General features: G+C 39.7%; 1 protein-coding gene across 9 annotated transcripts in view; it reads left to right on the forward strand.

Annotated features, from left to right (window-relative positions):
- Positions 1-15,618, forward strand: part of LOC109417893 (protein dachsous) — a 111,319-nt gene that overhangs the window by 86,711 nt on the left and 8,990 nt on the right. For all 9 annotated transcript variants that reach the window (XM_062846633.1, XM_029860638.2, XM_019692073.3 and 6 more), the window contains 5 exons: positions 7,492-7,599; positions 7,808-8,293; positions 8,358-8,473; positions 8,530-8,690; positions 8,755-9,135. In XM_062846633.1, the coding sequence (XP_062702617.1) occupies positions 7,492-7,599; positions 7,808-8,293; positions 8,358-8,473; positions 8,530-8,690; positions 8,755-9,135 (1,252 nt within the window). The remainder of the gene's footprint in view (positions 1-7,491; positions 7,600-7,807; positions 8,294-8,357; positions 8,474-8,529; positions 8,691-8,754; positions 9,136-15,618) is intronic.

Genomic DNA, 15,618 nt, shown 5'->3' on the forward strand with positions numbered 1-15,618 from the left:
CCTGAAAGGATTCTGACGAGAATCCTGAAAGGATTCTGACGAGAATCCTGAAAGGATTCTGACGAGAATCCTGAAAGGATTCTGACGAGAATCCTGAAAGGATTCTGACGAGAATCCTGAAAGGATTCTGACGAGAATCCTGAAAGGATTCTGACGAGAATCCTGAAAGGATTCTGACGAGAATCCTGAAAGGATTCTGACGAGAATCCTGAAAGGATTCTGACGAGAATCCTGAAAGGATTTGAGAGAACCTGAAAGGATTCTGATGAGAATCCTGAAAGGATTCTGACGAGAATCCTGAAAGGATTCTGACGAGAATCCTGAAAGGATTCTGACGAGAATCCTGAAAGGATTCTGTCGAGAATCCTGAAAGGATTCTGTCGAGAATCCTGAAACGATTCTGTCGAGAATCCTGAAACGATTCTGTCGAGAATCCTGAAAGGATTCTGTCGAGAATCCTGAAAGGATTCTGTCGAGAATCCTGAAAGGATTCTGTCGAGAATCCTGAAAGGATTCTGTCGAGAATCCTGAAAGGATTCTGTCGAGAATCCTGAAAGGATTCTGTCGAGAATCCTGAAAGGATTTTTTCAAGAATCCTGAAAGGATTCTGTAAAGAATCCTGAAAGGATTCTGACGAGAATCCTGAAAGGATTCTGACGAGAATCCTGAAAGGATTCTGACGAGAATCCTGAAAGGATTCTGACGAGAATCCTGAAAGGATTCTGACGAGAATCCTGAAAGGATTCTGACGAGAATCCTGAAAGGATTCTGACGAGAATCCTGAAAGGATTCTGACGAGAATCCTGAAACGGATTCTGACGAGAATCCTGAAAGGATTCTGTCGAGAATCCTGAAAGCGATTCTGTCGAGAATCCTGAAACGATTCTGTCGAGAATCCTGAAACGATTCTGTCGAGAATCAAAAGGATTCTGTCGAGAATCCTGAAAGGATTCTGTCGAGAATCCTGAAAGGATTCTGTCGAGAATCCTGAAAGGATTCTGTCGAGAATCCTGAAAGGATTCTGTCGAGAATCCTGAAAGGATTCTGTCGAGAATCCTGAAAGGATTTTTTCAAGAATCCTGAAAGGATTCTGTAAAGAATCCTGAAAGGATTCTGTAAAGAATCCTGAAAGGATTCTGTAAAGAATCCTGAAAGGATTCTGTCAAGAATCCTGAAAGGATTCTGTCAAGAATCTTGAAAGGATTCTGTCAAGAATCCTGAAAGGATTCTGTCAAGAATCCTGAAAGGATTCTGTCAAGAATCCTGAAAGGATTCTGTCAAGAATCCTGAAAGGATTCTGTCAAGAATCCTGAAAGGATTCTGTCAAGAATCCTGAAAGGATTCTGTCAAGAATCCTGAAAGGATTCTGTCAAGAATCCTGAAAGGATTCTGTAAAGAATCCTGAAAGGATTCTGTAAAGAATCCTGAAAGGATTCTGTCAAGAATCCTGAAAGGATTCTGTCAAGAATCCTGAAAGGATTCTGTCAAGAATCCTGAAAGGATTCTGTCAAGAATCCTGAAAGGATTCTGTCAAGAATCCTGAAAGGATTCTGTCAAGAATCCTGAAAGGATTCTGTCAAGAATCCTGAAAGGATTCTGTCAAGAATCCTGAAAGGATTCTGTCAAGAATCCTGAAAGGATTCTGTCAAGAATCCTGAAAGGATTCTGTCAAGAATCCTGAAAGGATTCTGTCAAGAATCCTGAAAGGATTCTGTCAAGAATCCTGAAAGGATTCTGTCAAGAATCCTGAAAGGATTCTGTCAAGAATCCTGAAAGGATTCTGTCAAGAATCCTGAAAGGATTCTGTCAAGAATCCTGAAAGGATTCTGTCAAGAATCCTGAAAGGATTCTGTCAAGAATCCTGAAAGGATTCTGTCAAGAATCCTGAAAGGATTCTGTCAAGAATCCTGAAAGGATTCTGTCAAGAATCCTGAAAGGATTCTGTCAAGAATCCTGAAAGGATTCTGTCAAGAATCCTGAAAGGATTCTGTCAAGAATCCTGAAAGGATTCTGTCAAGAATCCTGAAAGGATTCTGTCAAGAATCCTGAAAGGATTCTGTCAAGAATCCTGAAAGGATTCTGTCAAGAATCCTGAAAGGATTCTGTCAAGAATCCTGAAAGGATTCTGTCAAGAATCCTGAAAAGATTCTGTCAAGAATCCTGAAAGGATTCTGTCAAGAATCCTGAAAGGATTCTGTCAAGAATCCTGAAAGGATTCTGTCAAGAATCCTGAAAGGATTCTGTCAAGAATCCTGAAAGGATTCTGTCAAGAATCCTGAAAGGATTCTGTCAAGAATCCTGAAAGGATTCTGTCAAGAATCCTGAAAGGATTCTGTCAAGAATCCTGAAAGGATTCTGTCAAGAATCCTGAAAGGATTCTGTCAAGAATCCTGAAAGGATTCTGTCAAGAATCCTGAAAGGATTCTGTCAAGAATCCTGAAAGGATTCTGTCAAGAATCCTGAAAGGATTCTGTCAAGGATCCTGAAAGGATTCTGTCAAGGATCCTCAAAGGATTCTGTTAAGAATCCTCAAAGGATTCTGTCAAGGATCCTCAAAGGATTCTGTCAGTATCCACAAACGAGTCTCGACAGAATCCTCTCTTGATTCTTGACAGAATCCTCTCAGGTCGATTCTATAACATTTACCCGAAAACCATTTACCCGAAAGACATTTACCCGAAAACCATTTACCCGAATGTAACATATACCCGAATGCCAAATACCCGAATGCGACATTTACCCGAACGCGACATTTACCCGAATGCGACACATACCCGAATGCGACATTTACCCGAAAAGTTTATTACTTTGCATAAATTATGATTTTGTGAGTAAAGTTCATTTGTTTTATTCAATGCAAAAAATGCATGTATTATTTTGTATTGCGGCTCAGACAAATATTTTTAATGTCGAATTCCTCAAAAACAAATTTCAATTTTCTCTGAAATGATCCGCGATAGGAATTCTCAGGGCAAACACCTGAACAAAACTAATCACTGCAGCTTGATATTTTTTGTGTTTGCTGTTGGCATTCCCTCTAGAGATTTACCCTTCTTTGATTCATAAGCAGTGCTTTCGATAAGCAAAGAACAGTTTATGATTTAAAGAAGAGAAAAACTCTATTTGTAGGCCGAATGGTCATTAGATCGAATCGATTAGAGAACAGCCCTTGGCAAATCAACATATCATTAGAAAAAAAACTTTGATAAAAAAGTTTGCAATTTGTTCACGATACAGAACATCTTGTAAATTCTTAGGTGTAGACTTGGAATCCATCACTCAATCCTGTAAAAATGTAATTTAGAAGAACATCCTATCATCGAAAGAAGAAAAAACTCATATACAGTTAGTAGTTCGAACGCCAATAAAATATGCAGCAGTACAACTCGAAAGAACAGCTTTTGAAGAAAAGAAGGAAAAATCTCCGAAGGATAGGAATATTTTGGCCACCAAACAACTTAGTGAAGTTAACACTATTTCTGTAAAAGAAACTCTACCAAATTACCCCCAATGCCACGGCCCGAAATCCATAACCCCGAATAGGCCTTTATCTCAAAAGCCATTACCCCGAATGGGTCATTACCCCATTATAGGTAGAGAAATGGATAGTACACACTTAAATTAAATCGCCGACCTCAGCAAATGGATTGCCGAGAATCCAACAGCCGAGAATCCGGTAATAATTTTCACTGAATCTCGGTAAAAGTTTTACCGAGATGTCGTTAAAACTTTGCCGAGATCTCGGTAATCCAACTTTTTACCGAGATCTCGGCAAAGTTCACCGAGACTCGGTAATGGTTTACCGAAATCTCGGTAAAAATTTTACCGAGAATCAGTAAATATTTTACCGAGATATCAGCTGTTGGATTCTCGGTAAACCGTTTACCGAGATCAATTTCTGAATTTAAGTGTGTAAGCCCAGCATACTAATCGAGTGGTCATTAGGCCGAAAAAATGATAGATCAATCGATTAGCAGGCCTCGAAAGAACAGTCTATTCTAAAAAAAAAATAAAATATCTGATCAAGTTGCTAATTTGGCCACCATTTAATTGTGTAAATCTTAACTTGAAAGAACAGCTTATTATTCAAAGAAAGACAAATCTTTCATGGAGTTAGAAATTCGTCTGCAAATAAACTATATAACATTCCAACTCGAAAAATAGGGTAACAAAACAGCGATAAGTTTGACAATTTTAAAGTTATAGCCAGCTAAGGCAATAAGAGTCAAAAACATGGGAAGTTCAATAACTACGTAACGGTTGAGATTTGACCATATGCGTTGAACAATTTTTTTCACCATTTATGGTCCTCTATCACCCTTTAAAAAGTTTGCACTTATGAACCTAACACCCTGTATATATATATATCCAGTTTGGTCGACCAACTCAGCTACAGTACACAGTTGGACTCTGCAAATTTAAAAGAACAGCCTATTTTAAAAAGAAGGCAAATATTAGAAGAAGTGGAGAATACTTGCAGTATGGACGCTAAATTGTGACCAAGTATATAAATGAATATAAGTAGCTCAAAGCAGCCTGTGTTGTTAAAATGTAATAGCTTGGTGATGAAAAAGTCATTACATTCAAATGCTCAGTTGTGCTAAAACAGTTCAATTATTTCAAACTTCTTGGTGACAATTCAGCATTCATCCTCTGACTTTCGGCATGAACAATTGTTAGCCGAATCTACAGGATCCATATTTGAATAGATAAGTACATCGTCTTCGGCCATCGGATATGCATGCTGAATATCAGGCAAATTGTTTGAATCAGCAACCTCTCCCTTCGTCGCAGTTTTCTTAGGGGCGATTTCTTCACCCTGGCTTAAGCGTTAAGCCAGGTTTAACTGTATGGGTAAGCCTGGCTTACCGGTTGAGCCGAGGTGAAGAAATCGGCCCTTAAATGCGTTGCAACGTTTCCGTAAACCCTTAATTTTTTTATTTCTTTTTATTAGGGAATTTTAACTTATGCTAATTCGGCTTTAGGACATTTGGTCGAATGACATTTGGTCGAATGACGTTTGGTCGAATTACATTTGGTCGAAAGTACATTTGGTCGAATGGACATATGGTCGAAACCCATTTTTTTTTTGAAGAAGAAGCATATGACATTTAGTCGAATGGACAATTCGTCGAATGTACATTTGGTCGAAAGGCACTAACTGATGAAGAGTTTTGAATGGAAAATAATATTATAGATTTCGGTATTTGGTTGAAAGTACGTTTGGTCGAATGGACGTTAAGTCGTATAGCAATTTAATCGTGTTAATTATATCAAACATAAAAAAGCAAACATTTTAGTGCAGTGTAGGTTTCGGCTCTTCTTTCCAGTTTCACCATTACATTGCGTTTTTGTGTATAACATACTGGCTTTTCCATCAAATATTTTTCCTTCTTTTCAATATATGCTGTTCTTTCAAATGTGTTATTTGTGCTGAGAGTAAAGAGTGGACATTATGGTTGTGATTTTTCCATCTATGATTTTTCCTTCTTTTGAACATAGGTTATTCTTTCAAAATTCGTATTTGTACTATGTTTGAATGTTATGGCTGCTGTCATTTTATCATGAATTTTTCCTTCTTTGAAACATAGGCTATTCTTTCACGTTTATTTATTTCATTGCGTTTTCCTGTACCAACTGCTTAATGTTTCAGAAGATTTTTTTCCTTTTGAATACAAGCTGTTCTTCTGTTTGATATTTGGATTTTATAGCTACAGACTTTTTCATCGGATATTTTTCCTTCTTTTAAGGACAGATTGGTTAGGATCCCAAAATGGCAGCCACAATAGGCTGTTCTTTGACACAGTGTTTCATATGAACGGAACGCGAGCTAAAAAAGTTATTTATGCAACAAGTTGCAAAATGATGATTTTTTTCAGCACGAGTCGTACATTTATTCAACGAGGCTTGCTTGTTCAATAACATATAAATAATTATGATACCGAAATCTATAATATTGTTTTCCACTCACATCTCTTTTCATCAGTTAGTGCCTTTCGACCAGATGTCCATTCGACGAATTGTCCATTCGACTAAATGTCATATGCTTTTTTTCCAAAAAAAATGGGTTTCGACCAAATGTCCATTCGACCAAATGTCCATTCGACCAAATGTACTTTCGACCAAATGTCATTCGACCAAACGTCATTCGACTAAATATCTTTCGACCAAATGTCATAGATCCCTGTACCAGAGCGCTTGATGATCACTTGGCTTGATGATTATAAGGGCTAACGTTTGACTGAAACTTTCAGGATTTGCGACAGAATCCTCTGAGTATTCCTGATAGAATTCACTCAAGATTCTTAATAAAATCCTATCAGGATTCTCGAAAGAATTCTTTCCGGATTCTAGACAGGATCCTCTCAAGTTTTTTTTTTTTTTTTTGCAGAACCTCTCCAGATTCGTGGCTTCATCCTCTCAGTATGTTCAACAGAGTCTTGTCACTGTTCTTGACAGAATCTTCTTAGGAACGACACAAAATGTCACTCCGTTGAGGCGTTTACATACTTCTGATATATCTCCTAAAATTGCTCAATGAATTTAGATAATAATCTTCATCTACTAGCTTGTTTTTTTCTCAGATTTGCTGGATAATACTTTAACTCCCAGGAAATTTCATAAAAAAACGTTAAAGGAATTTTAAACAGAATTTTTCAAGCAGTTGATGATAAATGTGATTCAAGAAACATTTCGTGGTAGTTCAAGAAAGACTCATGTATAGAAAAAAAAAATAACAACAGAAAAATAAGAAACATGGAAATGTTATCTTCTCAGAAGCTCTACTATAGCAAAACAAAGCCACTCAACCTAATAATTATCAAACATCCAGCAGTCAACTCTCAACACCCACGGCTGATGCTTGTTTACCCGGGTCGCTGCTACAAGTCTTCCAGCCCTCGAGCGCGGGTCTTCGGTAATAAATAAGTTTAATGAGTAAAGTTTCCTGTTCCTGTTGAGACGTCGCGGTGGGTTAGAGCAAGTGACTATGCAAAACGGTTCACCGACAGATAGTACATAGAACATCTTGGCGGCGAGCGATCGCACCTTGTCTGTAATTAATTGGAAACTTTTTTTCGCTATCTCTCTGTGCGTACTGATTTTTCATACTTCTGAAGTAGTGGACGTCTTGTTTGGCGCGCCTTTTCCTTTGGTTTATACGATGAACCTATTCTGTTTACGGTTCTGTTGTCGGTCGGTTGTAGGAAAATAATTTCCGCTAATTGCGCCGGTTTTGAAGAGGGAAGGAAAATTTTCTTTGAATAGGCTAGAAGCTGACTTTTGTAGGGGAAGAGAGTTTATTGTTTTGCATTTTTAATTAAACCATTAATTTCACTTAAACGGTGACTAATCTGGTCTATGAAGCTTATGAATATTGTTCTCAAATGATAGTGTAAATTATAGTCCCGCAGATTCATAATTTCAAGTCGAATATTGGGAAGGAGGAAATATTTTAACAAGCACACCACTATGGTACTTTTTCTGTTTCAGAAAACGAAGAGGGTTTGGAAGAATCACGAACAATCCCGGAGGCGATAGATCCGAAGAACGCTGAACTACCGCCTGGAGAGCAGAGCAATGTGTTCTACTTTATCGATGGTAAGTGAAACTGGATATAGTAAGTCAATGTCCACAAGTTGCATTCTCATAATTTCTGTGGAAACACACGCAGTGTCGTTCAACACCCAGTACCAACGCAGTATTGTACTACGCACTACTTGTATTCTATAAAATCTTCGCATGTTGTTCCGCTCCAAGCTTTTTCAAAGTACCGTATTACATACTACCGTTGACGATACCTTTCTAGAATCCTACGGCAGCGCGAGCCACCTATTCCAGCTGGAAAAGGAATGCCGAATTCTCCGCCTGACGCAGGAGCTCGACCGCGAGGAAATCGCCTCGCACGAAATCCGCATCATTGCTACTAACAACGCCAATGGTCCAACCACACCCCTTGCGCCGGACTCGCGCTCTGAGCTGATCGTCCGCATCAAGGTCAACGACGTCAACGATAACCCGCCCAAGTTTCGTCAGCCCTCGTACTCGGCCGGTATCACCGTCAACGACTACCCGGGCAAGATCCTGTTCGAAGTGATCGCCGACGATCCGGACGAAGACGACGTGATCAGCTACTCGATCGACGAAACCTCACTGCAAACCCATGGCGAGAATCTTCCGACGAGCCCGTTCCCGTTCGCGATAAGCCGTGAGGCTGGACAGTTATCACTGGGCGTGCAGATTCAGGACCGCATGAAGGGACACTTTAACTTCAGGATTGTAGCCACGGATTTGGGTAAGGTTCATGGGTTGATCAATATTTTAATGTAGCCAACTGTAATCTCGATATTATCATACAGTCGGTCACACCGATACGGTACAGGCCAAGATCTACATCATAGCTGAGTCCAATCGCGTCAAATTCGTGTTCCTGAACAATCTCGATGACATCAACACTCCAGAGATGCGAGAATTCGTAAGTTATCGTAGAACAGCACTTCAGACCTCAATCGATTTGCCTTTCACTTCCAGCTGAAATCTGAATTCACCACGCACTACGATATGGAATGCAACATAGACGATGTAGTTCAGGGAACCATCGAAGAAGGACGTGCTGCTGGGGATCCGGTAACGGATGTTCGAGCGCACTTCATTGAGAACGATGAAGCCGTTGAAGCGGTTGTCATTCAACAGTAAGTAACCTTCATCGTCCGTCAATCTTTACAACACTCTTCCAACGCTTTCCATCCATTGCAGACGTTCCAACGACCGAGTCTTCGTAACTAATCTGAAAACGGCTCTGTCCTTGCGGCAGCTCTTCCTGCAGGATGTCCCGGTGACAAGCATAACCGAACAGGTGGAAAAGAGTGAACTTCTGCAAACGATTATGATTGTGGTAGCCTCGGCCTTGGCCATTCTTTGCGTCATCCTGCTGGTAGCCTTCTGCATCAAGATACGCAGTCTCAAGCGGGAGCTGAAGGCCATGTCGGCTACCGACTTCGTGTCGATTGCATCCGATATGAACATTGCCGGTGGAGGCGGAAGGAAAGTGCCGACCACCAATGTATTTTCCGTGGAAGGTTCCAACCCGGTGTTGAACAATCGGGAGTTCACCCAAGGGGCGTACGATGATGTAAGGTGAGTAGCGCGAACATTATGGAACCTTACATGTGTTTCTATATACAGAAGAAGAAAGCAGATACAGAGATGTGCTCTGTCCTGAAGTGTATTTAATTGAAGACAAGATTGAAGAACAACAATGTAAAGATAGCCTAAAAGGTCTATCCAGATGTAGATCCGTATCGGAATAAGCTCACTAGCAGAAGGCTAGTGAAAAGAAGACTGATAGCTGATTTTGGATATTCACAGACATCCAACAAGGGACCTGCAATGCATCTCCAGTAACTTTGCTAAAAAGATATCAGAAGCTATTTATGTTTCTGAGGTTTTGCATAGGACTGGAGAAGCAATGTATCACTTATCTTCACATCATTTCACCAATAGTTCTGCAAATATTTCTTATAGATACGCTGCCGTGAATCGCAAGTCAGTCCCATCTGCATTTCGGGCAAAAATGAGTTAATGGCAGTTTTCGAGCTTTCTTCGGATAATCTTTCAGCTGCGTGCAAAAATATATACAGTTTGTTCAGTAAAATTGAAAAACAACACCAAGTCAGATTGTCCCATAATAAAATGTAATCGCAAGTCAGTCCCATTACGAACTTGTGCGCACTCCAGTACAAGACCTAACACTACTTTAGCCAGTTTTATATTTTTCACTGTTATGTTTTCACGTTTGAAACAATATGTGAAAGTTTCATCATGATCGCAGAAGTTTTCAATTCATGGCGATTTTTTAGAGTTTCGTATAGAAATCGATTTTGAAAACTTCAGAGGCCATTTTCTCAATGCCTACTTTTTACATATGGGACTGACTTGCGATTCACGGCAGTACGACTGTGATATGTTGATTCGGGGTAATGGCTTTCAGTCTGTGGCAATTCAAAACGGTTTCTTATGTTTTCATCCGACGTTTCGGACACATTTATTGTGCCTTCTTCTTAGGATAAGAATCCGTTTTGAATCTGCAAATAAATTATTCATTATTTTCAAAGGAATCTTTTTCCAAATTAACCAGAACGCCACGAAGAATGAATCTGTCAACCATCTTGCAAAGAATTTGCCATTGATTTCTACGAAAATCCAGTAATGGTTCGGGAATTTATCCTGGGCCTGGTTCTCAATGGTCCTGGCATTAATTTTACCATAAGCCTGCTCAGGATCTCCCACAGCATTTCGAAAGGTTTTGAAATATCCAGAGTTACTTTCAGCACAATGAGTGTGGAAAAATATTTCAACGTCAACTGTATTAGCCTGGGAGTAGCTATAGAATAACAGCAGTTTTTTTTACGAATTTCACTTTTTGCCAACAATGAACATGTGCACCGTGAAGCCTTCTATTCCCAAAAGGTGCACCGCGAACTAAAACGTCTGAAAACCCCTACTCTAAAACAATTACAAGAGAAATCTCTCCAGCATTTCCGAGAGAAATTTCTCTGAAGGTTTTCCGTAGGAAGTGAAGAAACATCTATAAAAATAATTGAATGAACTCCAGGAAAAACCTCTGACGGATTTTGTAAAGGAATCTCTGAAAGAACTCGCCAATGAGAAAATTGCTGAAAGAGTTCCTATAGGAATCCCTGAAAGATTTCTTGAAGGATTTCCTAGAAAAATCTCTCCAGCAATGCCAGAATAAATTCATCGAAAAATACAGGAAAATCGCTGAAGGCATACACGGTGGAACCCCTTAAAACATCTAGAGGAATCCATGAATACACTTCAATCCTCTTACGGATTTTCTAGAGGGATTCCTGAAGAAACTTTTGAAAGATTTCAAGGAGAAATTCCTGGATAATTAAATGAAGAAACTTCTGAATAAATCCCTTAAGGAAATCCTTGAGGAATTTCTTAAGGAATAACAGGAGTATTCTTGGAGAAATCCCCATTTAAATTTCTGAAGGAGTCCCTGAAGAGCTCCTGTACGCATTTCAAAAGGAATTCTTGGATTTCACTGAAGGGAATTCTTGAAGGAATTGAAAGGAAAACTCCTGAAGGAGTTCCAGGAGGAAACTTCTAATAAATACCTAAAGAAATCTCTTCAGCAATGTCTGGAGTAATTCCTGAAGAAATTACAGAAGCAACCAGCGAAGAATCTCACAAGGAATCCCTGAAGAAATCCCTGAAAGAAATGCTGGAGGAATCCCTGAAGGAGTTCTTGGACAAATCTCTCCAGCAACTCGAGGAGCAATCTCTCTAACATTTCCAGGAACAAAAGTTTAAGGATTCCATGTAGAAATATTCTTGCAGAAATCCCTGAAAAACATCCTAGATAAATCCCTGAAGCACTTTCTGATGAATCTTTGAAGAAACTCCTGGAGAAATCTTCGAAGGAGTTCCTGGAGGAGTTCCTTAAAGAGGAATCCCTGGAGAAATTTCTAGCAGAACTTTAAGACGAATGCTTGAAGAAACTGCTGAAATTCCTTAATAAATTCCTGGACTAAGCACTGAAGAACTTCTTAAATCAATCCCTGATGGAATTCTTTGAGAAATCATTGAAAAAATTCTGAAGGACATTAAACGCCCGCTATTTGGTGTTTCGCTTGGGACTCGTAGTACAGAAAGGGGCACGATCGGTGAAGTACAAGAACTGTAGTAATGGGCATAATTTTTGTATGATGAGAAGCTAAATTATCAATTTCTGGAAAGAAATAATGCCAAAAGAGTAGATATTATGATTATTTTTCTTATTTGATGCTATTTAAGCAAAACTTTGGGTAACTGTGTTGTTTAAGTTGCAAGACATGGAGAAAACAACAACACAGGGACCCATTTTTTTTTTTTTTTTCAAACAGAATCAAATTAGACAAGAATCACAATTTACCATCTCACCATACAAAATTCAGCTCATTACTACAGGGTGCGGCAGGAAAAAATGCGAAAAGTTCAAGGCACTATTACGCGCTAAATATAAGATATATATGACTATTTTTTCATGACAGTGTATCAGTCAATGTCTATATTCTAGCACTGAAAAATAAAAATGAACATGTTCGATGTTTAACATATGATAATGTGGGCCTAATAAGCGGATATCAATAAACTGCGCGCTCAATGGTCATTAAAAAAAATGACTATAACAGTAACAAAATTAGCTCAAATTCGATGATCAACCAGACCACACTGATCCAGAGCCATGTAGTTTCACATACCAGATGAAATAAGTAGGGTAGAAGCTTCAGTTTTGGCCAGTCCGGAGTTTTGGCCATAGTGCGGTATTGAGCCTGTTGCGATCTAAATCGGCGTAAATTTATTTTTTACTAGTAGATCCTAATACAATATGATGATTACAGCTGTGAAAACCACACATTTTTATTAAAAACTGGAAGAAAAAAATATATTTCCTTAAAAAATCTGCTCCCATATATCTATTTTGGCCAGGGTGCTTCTAATTTGGCCACTCCCATAAGAAATACACGTGATTGGCCGAAATAGAAACTAAACTTAAGAATATGGCCAAAACTGCGGCAGAGCTTCTATTTTGGCTAGCGCCACTTTTAATACAAAAATCAAGTATTGGCATGATTTCTACATTTTTCCTTCAAAATATAGATTGAAACCTTTCTTTTGACGCATTGGTTGTTTTCATAGGATTATTGGTTATTTTAAAAAAAATGATTTCCCTTAGACTGGCCAAAACCGGTGCCCGCACCCTACATATATTTGATGATATTGTAGAGAAAATCAAAAATTTTGTTTTATCAGATGCGAAATTTAGCGACCTGTGTGATTTTCTGCGGTTTGAAAATTCGGGTTGTCTTCATCTTCAGGCACCGCCCTGTAAAGGTTAGTGACCAGAATGGGAAATTTTTTAATTAACTTTTCAGAAAACTAGCCTATTATAGATCATGGAACGTTGAAACATAGATTGGTTAATGTCAAATGGACGAAAATGAGGTTTGAAGTTGAAAAACACTTTCGCATTTTTTCCTGCCGCATACTGTACACATCTAGTATTGTTGCGCTTATCTTTTATTAGAGTCCGACGGCGGTCGTGCGCTCGCAAGGCGTACAGCCGCATGACAGTCGCAAGGCAAAACAAAAGAAAATATGTTCCAACCCAAAACAAAAGCACCTGGGTTTCGCAAAGTGACAGATATTTATGAATGTATTTGTGACGAACGGCAAGAGTGGCTCTGTGAAATGAGTGTGCTTGTTGTCAAGCCCTATATAATAGAATGAAATACTTTTGGAATCTGGTGACGCTGTTATGATTAGTTACTGTTACGCTTATATCAGAAACCAGAGGCGCGTAATCGCCATATTCTGATTTTTCTTGAGAGGCATAATACTTCACCGTACTATTGCCAGTGACGCTGTTTCGGTTCAAATTTCAAGAAACTTCTAGAATATTCAATTCTCCGTTCTTTAGTTTGTTCCAACAATTGAATGTGAGAACGATTTCAACCACGCCCGGCATAGACTGCCTTGTCACCAAAGTTGTCCCATCCCCATGTTAATAGGGATTCCCATAGAATATGGGACAACTATGCTGCACACGACAGTAGAACCACAAACAAACAGACGAAACACTTGCGAACTTTCCATCGACCACGCTTTTAACGAACCTTATTAATCTCCATAGTTGTGGCTTTCACAAACAGAGGCGCGCGCATCGTTTTTCTTTGCGTTAGATGTTTCACACTAGCGCCTTCTGTTGACGATATTGCACCACGCAGTGCTTCGTGAAACAGTTCCACCAGGTGACGGTAGTGTGGGGTACTTCTTCTTCTTTCTTCTTTTTATGGCTCTACGTCCCCACTGGGACTTGGCCTGCCTCGCTTCAACATAGTGTTCTTTGAGCATTTCCACAGTTATTAATTGAAGGGCTTCCTTTGCCTGCCATTGCAGGAATTTGTATATTGTGAGGCAAGCACAATGATACACTATGTCCAGGGAGTCGAGAAAATTTTCCCGACCGAAACGGGAATCGAACCCGCCGTCTCCGGATTGGCGATCCATAGCCTTAACCACTAGGCTAACTGGAGACCCAGTGTGAAGTAGGCGATGAATTTTCACGAACATTGATTGATTTGTCTTTATTATAGAGACTTTCAGCCCTTGGCTGGGTCGTCTCTTCTCGATCATCGTTCTAGGTGTTACGTCTGTTTGTCAGTGAAGTAAGCGTCAGACAAGAATGATCGTCAGCATAAAAAATGACTAATGAATGAGAAATAACCCATGGAACAGAACTAGCTGAATAACAGTTTCTTCAGCTAAAGTTTGCTTAAGAGTGATTTGTTCCACTTTTGTATGGCAAAAATGTTTGTTGGGAAATAAATACATGAATAAATAATATTGTAATCACGTAGCTGACCACGGCAAACTTTGTCTTGCCTACTACGTTTTGTGACGCATTGATAATTGTAAAAATAAGCATAAAACGCATGTATCTATTTCATGCGGAAAATTCGAGTGTCTGAATATGGAATTGGTACTCCTCTCCTAGTGCCATTTTCATATATAGAACACACTAGACAAAGAATCTGTGATAATTGGTAAAAAAAACTGTTATTTTAATTATTTTTGTAAAAATCATCAAATAAAATATATAACTGATTTTAGAGTCCCTGATGAAGGCCTTATATGCGACCGAAACGTTGGACAAGATTAAATGGCAGTATTGGAATTTTGTCGAGACTGAAAAAGACAAGTACACAGGCTCGAGGCATGACACGCGAGTTTGCCATTACATTTTTCCTGAAAGAAGCAAACACCGGGTTCATAAGGTTTCCTAGATAAAAGTTCCCCTTACGAAAGTCAACTTGCCCCTACATACCCACATACATAAGGTGAACTTTCAAACCGGGCAGTCGCCTTTTGAACGACGGTGGTTGAAAGTCACGACCGCGGATAATCGTGTGTTGATCAATATAATGCGTAGAAAATAACGAATCTTGTGACGTTACGCATGCGTTTACGGAGGTTTCGGAGGGTCTCTCAGGTGCGTTACAAGGAGTCGGAAGAATATGAAGGTGACTTCTGAGTTTCTGAGAATTATCGGTGGGTTTCAGAGGTGTTACGGAGGGTTGTCCGGAGGCATTTCAGGGAGTTTCTGAGCATTTTCGTAGCTTTCAGAGGCGTTACTCAGGCGTTTTCGGGGAGTTTCGGTGGGTCTCAGGTGCGTTACATGGGAACCTACAGCTTTTAAGGGGATTTCAGAGACATTTCCAGGAAGTTTCAGAGGGTTTTCAGAGACCCCTTCACAAAAACCTTTGAAACCATTTGAAAAGCCCTTGAAATACTTTGACTTACCTTACCGGTCAGGCTAAGGCCGGGGTGGCCTCTGCTGTACATAGTAGCCGCCTCCATTCCACTCGGTCCATGGCTGTTTGCCTCCAGTTCCGCACTCTGCGTAGGGTCCGCAGATCGTCCTCCACTTGGTCGACCCACCTAGCTCGCTGCGCTCCACGTCTTCTTGTTCCAGTCAGATGACTCTCGAGAACCATTTTAGTCGGGTTGCTATCCGACATCCTGATGACGTGACCCGCCCACCGTAGCCTC

This window comes from Aedes albopictus, chromosome 1 (assembly GCF_035046485.1).
Source record: "Aedes albopictus strain Foshan chromosome 1, AalbF5, whole genome shotgun sequence".
Taxonomy (NCBI): Eukaryota; Metazoa; Arthropoda; class Insecta; order Diptera; family Culicidae; genus Aedes; species Aedes albopictus.